Consider the following 16,427-nt stretch of genomic DNA (forward strand, 5'->3'; position numbering starts at 1 on the left):
AAAAAAAAAATGGATGGAACTAGAGCTCATCATGCTAGGTAAAACAACTTGAGTCAGGGAACAAACACCACACTTTCTCTTATATACAGAATCTAGAAACAAACAAAAAAAATTATATATATATGACATGAAAGTAGAAAGACTATTTGGAAGAAGGAAAGGGACCAGCAGAAGAGCGGCAAGGCAACAAGGCAGTAGTGTATGCACACTTCACAGTGAAATCCATTATTCTGTACAATTGGTATATGCTAATTTTTTTCTGTGGTGGCGTGGTAGGGTCTTGTTTTGTTGTAGTTGTTGTTTGTTTTAGAAGAGGAAGTCTCACTTTGTAAGTCTGGCTGTCTTGGAACTGGCTTTGTAGATCATCTGAACTCAAACTCACAAAGAGCCACGTGTTTCCGCCTCCCAAATGGTGGGATTAAGGCTGGGATTAAAGACTTCGGCCTGCACAGCCAGCTAGTATATGTTAATTTTTTTAAATTTTATTTATTTTTATTTTATGTGCACTGGTGTTTTGCCTACATGTATATCTGTGTGAGGATGCCAGATCCTCTGTAACTGGAGTTACAGACAGTTGTGAGCTGACATGTGGGTGCTGGGAATTGAACTCAGGACCTCTGGAAGAGCAGCCAGTGCTCTTAACCGCTGAGCCGTCTCTCCAGTCCTAGTATATGTTAATTTTAAAGGGCAAGGGTATCCGCATTCTCTGGGTTTTCAGACCTTTATGTGTTTTCAGCCTTTCAGGGTTTAGAAGCCACTTACCACACAGCCCCACATCCCCCCGCCCAAAATGAGTTCCATTCCTACACATCCATACCAAATACTTAAAATACGGCACAAACAACTTAGTGTTTCTGAGTTAACTTCTTCCAGACAAAAACTGCTGGTTCTATGGAACAGTTTGGATGTTACCTGTATAGGCTTAGAAGCCACGAACAGATTGAAAATTTCCAGCTTTGATATTTCACAAGTTATGAGTTGCTTCTTTGGCCTGAGAACGCCTCCCAAGTCCAAGAAAAGCTATTTAAAGATATGGTAGGATATGTATTTATTGTTAACATAACTATTTAACGAAAGCGTGTGAACACGGCCCAGCCCTACCGTGCTAAACTAGTTCCTAAAGGTGGCTGCTATAAGACATAAGGAATATACTAGCCATGCAAACAAGAGGACCCCATCTTTGAGGCTTCGAAGTTGCCAAATCGGGCTCAGGCATCAACAAGCTGCCCAAGAGACGATGCTGGGTGGGGTTTTGAGAACCCCTGATTTTAGCGGCACAAAAGGCCAGTGCCAGTTCGAAAATCTCACCGAAACGATTTTCTTCTGCAAACTTCACAGGACCCCATTGCGTCCCAGAATGATGCCTTCCTTGAGCTGGAGAGGAAAGGACAGAAGAGATCCAAGCATGCCCACCCTCCGGCTGCTGGCGACTAAGGGCCAGCAGGGCAAGCAGGCCACCTGAAACGCTCGCTCAACCTACCTGGTAGGTGGAGGAGCCCGAGTCAGGCTGGGTACCTAGTCGGGCCACCGAGTCCCCGTGATAGGCGCGCGACCGGGAGACGGCGGCCCGAGCGCAGGGCTGCAGAGCTGACCTCAGCGCGCCCCACATGGCAGCGGCGAGCACCGAGAGAGCGAGGAGAGCGAGGGCGGCCGACGTAGGAGTCGTTTCGCTCCCGGCAGATGTGCAGCTCGGGCCAGCTGTTCCGCCTGAGTCCTTGCAGCCCCAGTCCCGGTCCACCAGCTCCCGGGCCGGCCCCGCGCACGTGCCACCCCAGGCCACCTCCCATTGGTCGGCGGCGCGCGCCACGCCTCCAGACCCCGCCAATGAGAAACAGAAGAGCAGCTCCGCGAGGCCCGGTTCCCTCGCGAGCCCAGGAGCCCCGGGCTAAGTAGAGGGAACATTGCAATCCAGACAGTGGCTGCACTGACGGCTTAGGTGAACCGTTTCTGTCACACGCGTGCAGACGCCCTTAGCCCCTCCACTGCAGAACACGTCTGATCACTTTTAGAATGTGATGGATAGTAGACCCCAGTATTGGGATCTTCATTAAGAGACCCTCAACACACCCATAAGGATTAAAAACGCTATACAAAGTGTCTTTAACTTTCTTTGGGGCCATGGACTTCACTAATTGGCAGCTTTATCGTAGAAGTCTGGCCCGTAGAGAACTATGGTAAGCCAGTTGATAGACAGACAGACTTGCCAGTTTCGGTAGCTTACTAAGTGAAGAGTCCCATCTAGCCAAAGACTGGAGGGGCTTGGAGGGAAATGGAATGGGTTCCAGAAGCAGCTAATTACCATTCCGTCGAGGAAGAACCCAGTCTCAGAGGAGGAGGAATAACCTGTCACCACTCCACATTTTATCCCTGCATAAAGTAGCAGAAACACCAGCACGGTTGCATCCTTTCTTCCACATCTGAAGGAAGGCTGTATGAGTTGGTTTATGTCACAGCTGTACGATTTAGTATTCTTTGTTGTTGTTGTTGTTGTTGTTATTTGTTTGTTTTTCGAGACAGGGTTTCTCTGTAGCTTTGGAGGCTGTCCTGGAACTCGCTTTGTAGACCAGGCTGGCCTCGAACTCAGAGATCCACCTGCCTCTGCCTCCCAGGTGCTGGGGTTACAGGCATGTGCCACCACCGCCCGGCCTGTCTAGTATTCTTAGAGGCAGTGTCCCAGTCTCTCTGTGCTGCTCTAAGAGGCTGTCTGAAACTAGCCACTTGTGGGCATAGTGGCTAGTTTCACACCTTTGATCCCAGCATTCTAGAGGCAGAGGCTGGCAGATCTCTGTTAGAGGGCAGCCAAAGGCTACTTAGTGAGACTGACTTGGGGGGAAAAAATCATCACAACAAAATAAAAGTTATCTGAAACTAGATAACTTATACAAACAGAAATTTGTCTGGAAAATAGGACGTCTAAGACAAAGATCCCAGCAAGTATGGTGCCTCCAGAGAGCCAAGTCTCCTAAGATGATGCCTTGATGCTGCATCATCCAGAGCCCCACCTAACAGAGGAGTGGGGAGGGAGAAAAAACCATCCGTAAACCCGTTATATTCTGTCCTCATGATTCAATCACCCTCTGAGAGACTATGCTTCTAAACAATCTAGCACTGGAAATTTTCACCTGGTTGGTGGCATGAGTCTGGGGCCCTCAGAAACCTATTCATTAATGCTGGGGACTCCTGTGAGCCTAGGAATTTAGAGGCCAGCATGGGCAACAGAGTGAGACAGTCTTAAACAAACAAAATGTTTGAACATGAATTTTGGAGAAGACACATCATTGCAGAAATAGTGTTGGGCTAGGAGTGTAGCTAAGTGGTATAATGCCTGCTTAGAATGCAAAAGGTTCTGAGCTCCATCAACTGTCTGTCTGTCTGTCTGTCTGTCTGTCTCTCTCTCTCTCTCTCTCTCTCTCACACACACACACACACACACACACACACACACACACACAGAGGAGGAATGAACAAGCCTGCTATATGAAACAGTGCTTATTTTGAAGGAGTGACACTTTTTGTGTATGTATGTGTGTATGTGGTGTGTATGTGTATGGTGTGTGATGTATGTGCAGGTGCACACATGGAAGTCAGAGAATGTCAGGTATCCTTCTGTCCCTCCCTGCCTTATTCCTTTGAGACCAAATCTTTCACTGAACTTGGAGCCAGAGGGTTGCAGCTAAAAACTCTGTGATACTTCCACCCCTGCACAGCCTGGCATTAACACAGGCATGCAGTTTCCCAGCTTCTATGTGGGTACTGGATCCAAACTTAGGTCTTCACACCTGTTTTGTTTTTGTTTTTGCTTTTTTTTTTTTTTTTGGTTTTGTTATGTGAGACAGGGTTTCTCTGAATAACAGCCCTGGAACTCACTTTGTAGACGAGGCTGGCCTCGAACTCACAGAGATCCACCTGCCTCTGCCTCCTGAGCGCTGGCATTAAAGGCATGCGCCACTACCGCCCGGCTTGGTCCTCATATTTGTACAGCGAGTGCTCTCTTAACCCACCGAGGGCCCTACAGCCCCAGAATTGACAAAGGTTTCGAGAATCTAAGGGAAACGTAGGCATATGTCAAATCAAAGGGACTTTACCACATATGAAAGTCTTCTGCTTTGCTATAAGTTGACCCCAAACAAGGTCTTGCAATGCAGAAGAAAACAACCTAAAGAAAACAACCACATACAAGCCACATGAAGGAAAACAAAGAGACCCAGAGCAGCTGACTTGAATGAAGCATTTATCCCTGGCACTGAGGCCAAAGAAAACCATCCTAGTAATTCCAGCATTCGAGGTAAACTACAAGGATCAGAAGTTCAAGGTCATCCTCGGCTAATATTGTGATGAGTTTGAAGCCAGTCTGGACCACACAAAACTCTGTCCAAAAAAATTATTTTTTATTTAAAATATGTATCATTTGCCCCTCCTACACTACCTTTGAGTTCCCACCCCCTCTCAAATTCATGTCTTATTCTTTAAATGTGTGTGAATAAATTACAAATGCAAACTGCAAAGTGTGTTTAATGTTACATGTTTGTAGGTAGGACTAAGTATTTGGGATTAAGCTATTAGGGTTTTAAGACTTATTTTTAATTATGTGTATACATCATTGACTTTAACCGAGTATGAAAATGTGAGTGCAGTTGCCCAGGGGTCAGAAAGGGCCAGAGATGCCCTAAAGCTAGAGTTTCAACAAGTAGCTGTGAGTTTGCCAAAAGGAATGCTGGGTTCTCTGAGCAATCTCCTATCCTCACTGTGTTCCCAGACACTGGTCTAGTTGGCTTGCCTGTCCTGATCACCATTACTTAGGGAAGTCAGCCAGAACTCATGGCAGCAACTGACGCAGAGGAGAAACACTGCACACTGGCTTGCTCAGCGTGCATTTTTACCTAACTCAGGACCACATGCCTGGGGTGGCACCACACACAGTAGGCTCGGTCCTCCAGCAACCATTAATCAAGAAAATGCCCCAAAAGACCCGTCTACAGGCCAATTTTGCGGAGGTGTTTTCTCAGTTGAAGTTCTCTCTCCTAAAACAACTGTGGCTTGTATCAAGTTGGAAAGAAAAAAATCAGCACAGACAGGATCTTGCTACATATCCAGGCTGAACTCAAACCCAGGCTCAGGTAGCACCACACACATCTATGTTAGTTTCCATAAGTAGGATATTGGACGGTATAGTTAATGCCCACACCATCACAACAAAAGTAACAATTTCTACTCCACTATATCTCTACAAGTGAACAGACAAAACTGTCTAGCTATATACATATCTCTTTGATGGTGGAACAAAGTTCATGACAACTTTTATGAATCTGAAGAAATGGCCACACTAACAAAATTTCCACAGATAATTCTCTCAGCAAAAAACTTTTGGGTAACTGATACTTGCCAATCAACACTTCAAAACTCCCAGTTTTTATTATGTCTGGGACTCTTTCTCTCCTAACAGAGAAAACAAAGCATGTGTGTCAGGGAGGGAGGAGCAAAAGATCTTGAGTTGTTATATGTAAAAATCTATTGAGGAACAAATAAAAGAGTAAATGAAGCTTCAAATACACAGGAAAGCCTACCATTTATTCTTGCAAATAATAAAAAAAACCTTCCAACTATGCTATGTATATTTTCATTTTCTTTTTCTTTTTTTGGCGATGGGTTCACTACAAAGCCCAATCAAACTCAAACTCCTCCTGCCCCTTGTGGGTTCAGGGATTACAGGCTAGAGCCACCATCTCTGGGAGTACTGTATTTTTATAAAGAAGTGCGGACAATAATTGAAAAGAGAAACCAGTTAACCAGAACATAATATCTTTTGTTATTTGAAAAGGACAAAACCAAAATGGTACAAAATAACTTTTATTTACATAATTTTTATCTACAGAACATAACTGCTTTCTTTAGAACAAGAAAATTTACAAATGACAGATATTGCTTCTTTTATCAAAAACTCCTTCAAGCAAGGCAGTATAGATGGTCACTTGCATTTAGAACAATACGGTGGTAAACAGTGGATGTAAATTTTTTTATCTATGCCTTAATCATTATCAACAATTAGACTTTTAAACCATGACTGGCCACCTGCTAAGATGTAAGTGATCAGGAGGAAAAAAGTCAAAAAAAGATAAAGACCTTTAATCACATCCTTGAAAATTTATGGAAAAAATTCCTGGCAACATCTTTACACCATCACAGATCTTCCCACTTAAAGCAAAGTACACTGATTATGTTTCTCTTTCCAACATCTGTTTTGAGGTTGTAACAGCAGGACTATTTGTTGACGGACTTGATTCTCTATACAACAAATGCCCTTGTATGTTTTATACAATAAATTACATCTTCCATAAAATCAGTTTATTACAGATGAACAAGAGACAGATCTTAAAAAAATAAATAATATACAGGGATAAATAATAGTTTAGTCACGGTGATCTAACCCAAGTAATATTAAGAAACAAAAAACCTTTACAGAACATGAAATTTTTTAAATTTACAAAAAACAGCATTGAAATAGCAATGTGAATTACCCCATAATTTTGTGACATCATATGAAACAGATGCGTACTTTTGAGAATTTCCATTTAATTTACAGATTTTCCTTTATAACAAAGATGTTAAACCATAAATTTTACTCTAAGCCACAGAACAAGAAATATGCTCACAGTAAATTTCAATGAATTAGCATCACTCTAGACTCATTGAGTCCTAGCCCCTCTCACTTAGAAACTTGAAAAGTGGGCACCCTTTTATCAATAGACAAAGATGAAACTTCCCTAGATGTGAAAGTATTTTTCCAATTGAGGTATTGATCATTTCATAATACACTCAACAGTTTTTTAAATCTCAGGCACATTTTATAACTTCTATGACAAATAACTCCTTTATACAGACATCAGCACCTTCAGACAAGAACCACTGTAATCCAGGACTGGGAAAGCTCAGTTGGTAGAGCGCTTGCCTAGCATGTGGGAAGCAGTGGGTTCTACTCCAGATCAACATCAAAATGGGCATGGTGGTGCACTCCTAGCACTGGGAGAGAAGACCGGAGGATCACAAGGTGAAGAACATCCTCATCTACAGAGGTCATGAAACCCTGTCTTAAAGGCGGGGAAAAGGGGAAACTTTATCCTAACGTGCAGGGCCTAATAAAAGCACAGGCAGCCTCGCCCCTCACTGGGCACCTGTGGGAACCTGCAGATCAGCACAGCTGCCACTAGGACCCCTCCGTCCACAGCTTCAAAAAATATCTTGTAGAAAAAATTTCTAACTACTGAGCTAATGTATCAGTCCATGAGATTTCCCCGTAAAATCAAATAAATTTGCTCTTTGAGGAGTTTAATTTGAAACAAGGAAATTCAGTTAAGAGAAATAAGACACTTACATGAATCACTAAGTCTCAAAATTAAAAACGCCTAAGTGCATAATGATGACAATCACGGCTCTGCAAAGTCCTCCTGCCCCATTTTCTGCCGTAGCCTCAGAATCCCATTCTGTGGTTGGAGGCCTACAGGTCCTGTGAGCAGAATTTATTAGGGAAAAAAATCTATCACTTTTTTTTTTAAGGAGTGTGAGTGTGTGTGTGTGTGTGTGTGTGTGTGTGTGTGTAAGATTGTTTTACATGACAATGTCTTACATTAAATTTTTTCTTCCAATGAAAATCCTGAGATAATAGAAGAAAAAAGGAAAGCAAAAGAAAAAAAATCACAGTACAAATTCAATATACTAAAGTATGTGAAAAGTATTCAAAATATAGACACTACCTAAACATTTGTAGTTATGACATTTTAAAATAGCTTTAAAAGTAAAGTGGAAAGGGAGACAAATCATTTGTTAATGCTTTCCTTACCCAAATCTGATTAGTGAAAATCATTAAATTGGGATATACTTTTAAATAAAAAATTTAAAAATAAATAATCTCTTTGATGTTTCATCTTTATAAATAGCAAGTTTAAATACTAGATCTTCAATTAGAACTAATGTTACATCACCATGAATTAGAAAAATACACATTTTTCAGTCAAATAGCTGATCATAGAAAAGTTTTAACTTTACCATACCAAAGTGTAGTTTCTCAACCAACTTTCATATATTTACAGGCAATTGAACAGACCTTCATCACCCTCCCCAAAACAAAAACAAAACCACAGAAATAAAACAAAGATAACCACCTTGACAAAAAGAAGGTCACTAATGTTAAATACAATCAAGCTCCAAGCATGTCAGCACTATGATTTATACAGATGTGGATCCACACAGTCCACAAGTCCAGATGTGCTCAGCACAGGGCCAGTCAAATGTAAACAAGTTAAAATGTCTGTCAGAGAGAACAGTCTTAATTGCTTGGTATTTCAGAATGAAATGTTTTCCACTGATTATAAAAGCTTCAAATTAAGCTCAATAAATATCAAAATTGACCTAAATAAAAACAGGCAGTTGGTGCTTTTCTAAACACTGCTTTGTTAACAACAGCGACTCTGGATATTTCAAAGTTACTACAAAAATTCAAAGAAAAAAGGAAAAGAGGAAAGACCCAGGAGAGTGCTTTATTCTGTCTCATCAACTTCAATGAAGATGTCGTTGAGGACAAACTCCGAGACTGTGGTTGCCTCCTCTTCAGATGCCCGTTTTGGCCCATTTTCACATTTTTCTTTTAGCGGTGGCTGATCAGAAGGAACCTAGGAAGAGAATAAATCTAAGATGTAATACAATGTTCATGCATTACTAGACAGGACTAGGTCTGTACATACTTGCCTAGCTGGCATGAGGCCCTGGGCTCAACCCCTAGCAAAGAAAGGGAGGGAAAAAAGGGAATGAATCCTAGGTAGGGAAAGGCTTTAATAGTTAATGATAAGATAACATTTGTAGTATAATGGGGGGGGGGGGGCACATCTCAGTGGTTAGAGCACTTGCTGCATAGGAACAAGGAAGACAGTTTGGATACCCAGAACCCATTAAATAGAGGCAGGCGTGATGGCCAGAGGTCAGCCTTAGGCTTTAACATACGTGTGCCCACATACAGGGGAAAATACATACACATGAGAAAAAAAATAGAAGCAAGCTCAATTCTTTATACCCATTATTAAGTACATTACATTACCTCATCCTTGATTCTCAGGAAAATAAATTTGAATAGACAGAACACATCACTGTTAGATCTGTACCTAAAACAATTTAACCGCTAGAGCAGGAGAAGCTCAGGTGTCAAAGATTAGCACAGTTATTAATCTATTAAAAATGTAACCCTGCCACATGAACACACACTCACCAATAAAAGTTCCATGTGCGTGTACGTGTGTGTGTGTGTGTGCGCGTGTGATGTGTATCAAGACTGATTGACTGATCGATTGATTGATTTGGATTTTCAAGACAGGGTTTCTCTGAGTAGCACTGGCTGTCCTGGAACTCACTCTATTGACCAGGCTGATCTCGAACTCAAGAGAACCACCTGCCTCTGCCTCCCAAGTACTGGGATTAAAGGCATGCATCACCTCCAACCAGCAAGTTTTCATTTTTTAAATAATTTGTGCACGTGTATATGTCTACAGGAACTTATGTGCACCATAGTTAGAACTGGAATTAGACAGTTGTGAGCCATCTTAAAGGTTGATGGGGGCTGAACTAGGCCCTCTGTAAAGAGTAGTAAGCTCTCTTGAAGTCTCCACAAGTTAGTGTTTTAGATGGTCCACACCCATACACATATGGGCAGGATTAACTGGACTCAGTGAGTTAGGAGGTAAAATAAAACAAGGACATGAAACTGGGAGAGAATATGTTGGGACTACGTCACTCAGAAGGAGTTGGTGAAGAGTTGAGAATTAAAATATCATTTAAAAATTATGGTACACACTTTTTAATTTCAGCACTAGGGAGGTAGAGACAGATGGATCTCTATGAATTTGAGGCCAGTCTGGTCTACACAATGAGTTCCAGGACAGTCAAGGGACATAGTGAGACCCTATCACCAAAAGATCAAGAAACATTTTATAAAAATAAGAAATGTTGGGGTATTCAAAAAATATTGATTATTGACTCTACATCTATGTGTTGGAAAGTTAACACCTATATACACAAAAAAAATTCTGCTGGGCAGCGGTGGCACACGCCTTTAATCCCAGCACTCGGGAGGCAGAGCCAGGCGAATCTCTGTGAGTTCAAGGCCAGCCAGGGCTACCAAGTGAGTTCTAGGAAAGGCGCAAAGCTACACAGAGAAACCCTGTCTCGAAAAACCAAAAAACAAAAAATTAACAAAATAAAAACATATATGGCATATAGAAAAACACTGTAGCCTATATCACAAAATATACCCTCTTAATATTCTTAAGACCTCTACAAATCACTATATCTTTGTAGAGGTCTTAAGAATATTGAGAGAGACAGACAGACAGACAGACAGACAGACAAGTTTTTCTAAAAAGTCAAGTACCCAGAAAACAGTATGAATGATTCACATAGAGGTGAAAGCGCATACAGTAAGAACATGGGCTCATCAAGGCTAAAGAGAAAGAACTGGCATAGTGGCACATCTCACCCTCGGATTCCAGCTAAAGGCCATCTGGGGCTACAAAACAAGATCATGATCTCAATTCAAAAAACAAAATGTGAGTGCTGGAGTTGGGGCAGAGTGTGCATGGGTAATATAACAATTGATAACATAGTAACTGGCACGGTCCCTAGAAAGACAGAGCAGGTATTATCTAGCAAAAGAAAAGTCATTCATCATTCCTTTTGACCAACATTTCTAACTACCTATTAGCAGAACAAATATTTGTAGAACTCACTGTATAGCCCAGTATTCTATAATGTTCTACTAATATCTATTAAGTCTACAGAAGAACAGGTAAAATGATCTATTTATAAGACAGCTATTACTGTGCTGTTTGAAATGGCACATAATTAGGAACAACCTAGAAGCCTAATATAAAATTAGTATCAATAAGCAGTACAACCCAATCATGAAATGCCATATAGTCATTACAGACAAGCCAGCATATGGTGGCACAAGCCTGTAATTCCCACATTCAAAAGACTTAGTTAAGAACTTGACTGCACTTCATTCTTGAGATTTTTGTCTAAAAAAAAAAAAAAAAAAGAACAAAATAACAAAAACATATCAACAATGAGGATGATTTTAGACGTTTATCACAAAAAAATACTTATGTGTAGACATACAGGAGTGTTGACATCACCTCTGCTCACAATAGTAAAAAACTTAAAACTTGGGGTTGGGGATTTAGCTCAGTGGTAGAGCGCTTGCCTAGCCCTGGGTTCGATCCTCAGCTAAAAACAAAAACAAAAACAAAAACAAAAACAAAAAACCTTAAAACTTAAAGTGAGACGCCCTTCTATAGGGAAGTGGGGAAAAAAACCCAACAGAGTCTTTAATCCCAGCAGGCAGGCAGATCTGAGTTCAAGGGTAGCCTGGCGTACATAGTGAGTTCCAGTGTTAAACACCCCCATTCAAATAAAAACAAACAAAAACACACTGTGATAGATCCACACCACAGAAAACTATTTTACAACAAAAGTAACAAGCTACTGGAGTCAGAGATAGAAAGAGGACAATTTCCAGACCACTGTGGGCTAAACAGTGAGTTCTACAAGACAGTCCAAGCTATATCATGAATGCCCTCTCAAAATAATTAATAAAAGTAAAACTACCAGAAAAATCAGCCAATTACTAATATACAAAGTCTATTCATACACACATAATATAAATACTTATACTACACACACAATGTGACAGACTTCATCACCAGCCGTTCAGGAGGGTGTACAAGTGGAGGAAGCAGGCCTGTCTACATACATGGAAAACCAAGAGATCTTGGTAGTCCTTCTGTATCCTGACTGGACCAATGTCAAAGTTGGAATAGCATTTTGCAAAATGTTAGCACTGAGGAAAACTGGGTAAGAGGTAGATGAATTTTTTTATTATTATTTTATTTGTATTATATCTTAAAACTCCCTGCAAAATTTACAATTACCTCAGAATGATAATTTTGAGAAAGAGAGCAAGCATGAGAGAGAAAGCCCTTTACTATTACACAAGGGTCTATTAAGACATACTGGGTTTTTCCCTGCTGGTGTTCTTTGGACAAATGCTCACTGGTAAAGCATTTTCCTGGAATGCATGAAGCCCCAAGTTGAGTCCCCAACACTGCGAGAGAATTAGTAATACTATTTTAGCACAGGTAAATCACTATGTAGAGGGTCACAGGTTTTTTTCATTCTAGTACTTGCTGTTAGATGGTTTCAGAATGCACAGAAGTGACTTACAAACACATTCTACAACTGCGCTTCTTTGAGTTTTCATGTGCCAGAACACTTTTCCTAAGAGAAATAAAACTACAAACACTCCTTCACTTTGCTGCTATAGGTCAGCAGAGTCAGGGTTGAAGGAATGGCAATTAAGTACCCCATCTGTGGCTAGTTCAATAGCTTATACTAAATTAGCTGCATTTTTGTGGTAAATGGAAGTTGCACTAAAATAATTTCTGACATACAAATGAAAAGAAATTGTTACATTTATTTTCCCTAGTTGAGATGATATACACATATATATGTGTGTGTATGTGTGTGGGTATAGATACACACCCACCCACCCACCCACACACACACACACACACACACACACACAAAAATACAACAGTTCTCACATACCTGAGTTGCTGAACTTCCAGTATTATCAGATTGAGTATCAGTAACACTTGGAGATGGGTGCGGATCAGAAGATTCTTCATTTTTTTTCTGACTTGCATTAAGTAGATTAGACTTTTTCAAATTTCGCCGTGATACAGGTATATGAGGCTTTAGGCGCTTTTTACTATGGGTTTGAGTCACTTCATCAGAGTCCAAACTATTTTTGGGACATAGTAAAGATAAAAATCCCAAAGGTCTTCTGCCAGGTCTAGAAATGAAAATGCAAAGATATTCAACAAATATGTACATACACATACAAACTTACCATTTCTCTCTCTCCTCTCCCCACCCACAACTGGTTTTTGTTGTTGATTTATAGAGGGTCTTTCTACATGTAGTTAAGAGGCCTCAGCCTCTTAAGTACTGTGATGCTACAGGCATCCCACACTGAGCAAAGCACATTCCTATTATCAGGCATGGTGGTGCACACCTTTAACCCCAACGATTGGGAGGCAGAACCAGGTGGATCTCTGAGTTTGAGGCCAGCCTGGTCTACAGAACAAGTTCTAGGACAGCCAGAGCTAGACAGAGAAACCCTGTTTTGAAAAATAAAAAACTAAAACAAACAAACAAAAGACATTCTTAATATAACTTTATTTGTATTAATGCTAAAGCGGTGCACTTTACTAAGTACTGATGACACTATGCTATGATGTTTCAGGATGTACAGTGTCCATGGCACAGCCTCTTCTGTGCTGCAAACAGGGTAGGGTAGCTGCAACAGAAACTACATGGCCCCTGAAGCCTAAGCCTGTCCTGGAGGAGCTTTTTCCAATAAAAGTTTATTATCCTGCCTTCCCTTCTGCTTCTCAACTTGTTTTAAACCAGATAATACTTTCTTACCCTTTTCTCATTTCAGTAAACCCTAAAGGTCAGAAAAGGTATTAATGAGTTTTACTTTCTAAATTTAAAGATAATAATAATAATAATAATAATAATAATAATAATAATAATAGATGAAATAAGCCTTTTTCGTTTGTTTGATTCTTTTTAAACAGGGGTTGTTTTTTTTTAATTTATTTTATGTGCATTGGTGTGAAGGTGTTAGATCCCCTGGAACAGGAGTTACAGACAATTATGAGCTGCCATGCAGGTGCTGGGAATTGAACCCAGGTCCTCTGGAAGAGCAGCTAGTACTCTTAACAGCTGAGCCATCTCTCCAGCCCCTAAACAGGGTTTCTTTATGTAGCCCTAGACCAGACTGACCTCAACTCGGAGATCTGTATGCCTCTGCCACCCCCCAAATGCTGGGACTAACAGAGTGAACTACCATTGCCCAGCAATGTTATTTTGTTTGTTTGTTTCCAAGACAAGGGTCTCAAATGTGTAGCTCTGGCTGTTCTTGAACTTACTGTGCAGACTAGGCTGGCCTCAAACTCAGAGATTCATCTGCTTCTGTTTCCCCAGTGCTGGGATTAAAGGCATTCACCACCACCACCGCCCAGCACTGTTTTTTGTTTGTTTTGTTTTATTTTAAATTTTTTTTAATTTGAAGCACCGTCTTCCTATGCATCCCTGCCTGGCCTGGGACTCAGACCCACCTACCTGTGTGCCTCCCAATTGCTGGGATTAAAGGCATGCACCACCACACCCAGCTTGAAATAAGCCTTTTAAAGACATGCATGTCTTCTCCCCTTAGTGGAAGCTAATGCCTGTTATCCTCAACTTACCAGGTTGAAGTTTCCAATGCAGCTGACAAGCCACTAATAACTAACTACCCTAAAGACTTCTTTCTAGTGTGCATGGGAAAACAGTATGGCAGCAGTAGGTATGGACCTAAAGAGAAGCCCATACTAGAAGCATAAGGAGACATCAACTCTATGTTGTTTCATCTCATCTACACGTTTATGTTTCACACAACACAATATGTAACCACCAAAACAATGACTGTGAACACGCTAGGAAAGAAGTATAATATGTTCTAAGGTTTGCTACATGAGATAGTCAGTTTTAGTAAAACCAAGCTCTAGTCATACAGAATGCACACCTGCAATGTTTCTGCAGGTGCTAAACACCTTTCCTTCACATAAGTGATGGAGGCTATATCTATAAAACAACTAGGCACCAGGTTTCATGCTCTATTATGCACATTACATATAGTTTCTACTCACCCAGGGACAAAGGGGCAGTCACTAAAGAGTTTCTAATAATACCTGGTCAGAGGGGGTTTTGAAGATGATGTCAAGCTATTTCTTTGTTCAGAACTGGAAACAAAAGCAGTTTTCTCTACTTTATCAGGCACCATCTCATCCTGAGGCAACTGAGTCATGATCTTTTCCACACATGCATCTTTTATTTCATCAGGAGATCTCAATCCTGCATTCTGAAAAGTTGGTTCATTGTGTTCCTTTTGAGGTTTGGGGGTTGCATATATGCTCTCTGAGGTAGGGAAAATGCCTGGTCCAATGCAAGACTCCTCTTCAGAGAGGAAAAAAAAAAAAAAAAAAAAAAAAAAAACAGAGAGGAGAGAGAGAGGGTGCATATTGAAATATTTTAAAAGTCAATTAAATTGGAGTACTTGAAGGATAAACATCATAGTGCTGTATAAACAAACCTAGCTCAGCAAGAACACTCTATAATGTAATCAGTGGAGTAGACTATTAGGAATTAGCAGTTAAAGTAGGGCATGGCGGCTTAAGCCTGTAATCCCAGCACTCAAAAGAATAACACAAAAAGACAACTGCATGAGTTTGAGGCTAGCCTGGGCTATACAGAGAGTTCTAGGCCAGCCTGTCCAATAGAGTGAGACCTATATTTAAAAAAGGTAAAAGAAGGGGCTGGAGAGATGGCTTAGAGGTTAGGAGCACTGACTGCTCTTCCAGAGGTCCTGAGTTTAATTCCCAGAAACCATAAGGTGTCTCGCAACCGTCTGTAATGAGACCTGGTGCCTTCTTCTGTATACATAATATCAACGGCCTCCATGTAACACCAGGATTGACGAGAGTCCGGGAAACACTATCCCAAGGAGAAAAAGAGCGTTAGCAAGCAGAGGAGGCCATGGGACAACTGAAAAGCATGTAGTGATAGAAAGACTAAGCAACAAAAACAAGGAGTCAGGCAGATCCCTGTGAGGTCCACAGTGAGTTCCAGGCAGCCAGCGCTACCTTCTGTGTCCCTGGGTGTGGTGACACATGCCCAGAATCCCAGCATTTGGGAGGCAAAAGCAGAAAGATTGCCTCAGTTCAAGAACAGTCAGGAATAGACAATGAAATCATGTCTTAAAAAAAACAAAACAAACAGGACCCATATCTGTCCCACAATGTACACAGTGGCAAACTGCGACCCCCAAACAGGAAAAAGGGTAAGGACAAGTCAGCATGACTCCTTCTGAACTGGGGAAATGCATGACAAAGAACTCAAGTTTACTAAGAAAAATGATTGACAATTTGAAAGACACAAACAAGTGAACAAATGAAGTAAAGACATCAACTCAGGAGCCGGAGAAGACTCAGCAACAAAGATGTGAAAGTAAGCATGCAAACTGAGAGTCTGAGGGTGGAAGGAGAGGTGGGGGAGAACAAGGTCAGGCAGAAGGGAAAGGACACAAATAAAAGTGTCGGAAATCAAAAAGTGAACCAAATTAAAACCACGGTGGAAAGCATTAACAATAGACCAGACTATTCCTCTCCCAAAGATAATAATAAAAACACTACATAGAATTGTAGAAATAGAAATAGCATGTATTAGCACAAAACCCGACATATAATGCAGTAGAGTAAAGAACAGAGATAAATATGCAACTA

At 40.9% G+C, this 16,427-nt stretch overlaps 2 protein-coding genes across 4 annotated transcripts in view; both read right to left on the bottom strand.

Moving 5' to 3' along the window:
* The window catches only part of Mccc2 (methylcrotonoyl-CoA carboxylase 2), a 69,574-nt gene extending 67,828 nt beyond the window's left edge, over positions 1-1,746 (bottom strand). For both annotated transcript variants that reach the window (XM_036207170.1, XM_036207171.1), the window contains exon 1: positions 1,481-1,746. In XM_036207170.1, the coding sequence (XP_036063063.1) occupies positions 1,481-1,609 (129 nt within the window). In that variant the 5' untranslated portion in view covers positions 1,610-1,746. The remainder of the gene's footprint in view (positions 1-1,480) is intronic.
* A 4,085-nt stretch (positions 1,747-5,831) lies between these two features.
* The window catches only part of Bdp1 (B double prime 1, subunit of RNA polymerase III transcription initiation factor IIIB), a 92,149-nt gene continuing 81,553 nt past the window's right edge, over positions 5,832-16,427 (bottom strand). For both annotated transcript variants that reach the window (XM_036206778.1, XM_036206777.1), the window contains exons 37-39: positions 14,838-15,102; positions 12,646-12,892; positions 5,832-8,663 (exon numbers count right to left, since the gene is read on the bottom strand). In XM_036206778.1, the coding sequence (XP_036062671.1) occupies positions 8,532-8,663; positions 12,646-12,892; positions 14,838-15,102 (644 nt within the window). In that variant the 3' untranslated portion in view covers positions 5,832-8,531. The remainder of the gene's footprint in view (positions 8,664-12,645; positions 12,893-14,837; positions 15,103-16,427) is intronic.

The sequence above is a fragment of the Onychomys torridus genome, chromosome 15 (genome assembly GCF_903995425.1).
Source record: "Onychomys torridus chromosome 15, mOncTor1.1, whole genome shotgun sequence".
In the NCBI taxonomy this organism is placed as follows: domain Eukaryota; kingdom Metazoa; phylum Chordata; class Mammalia; order Rodentia; family Cricetidae; genus Onychomys; species Onychomys torridus.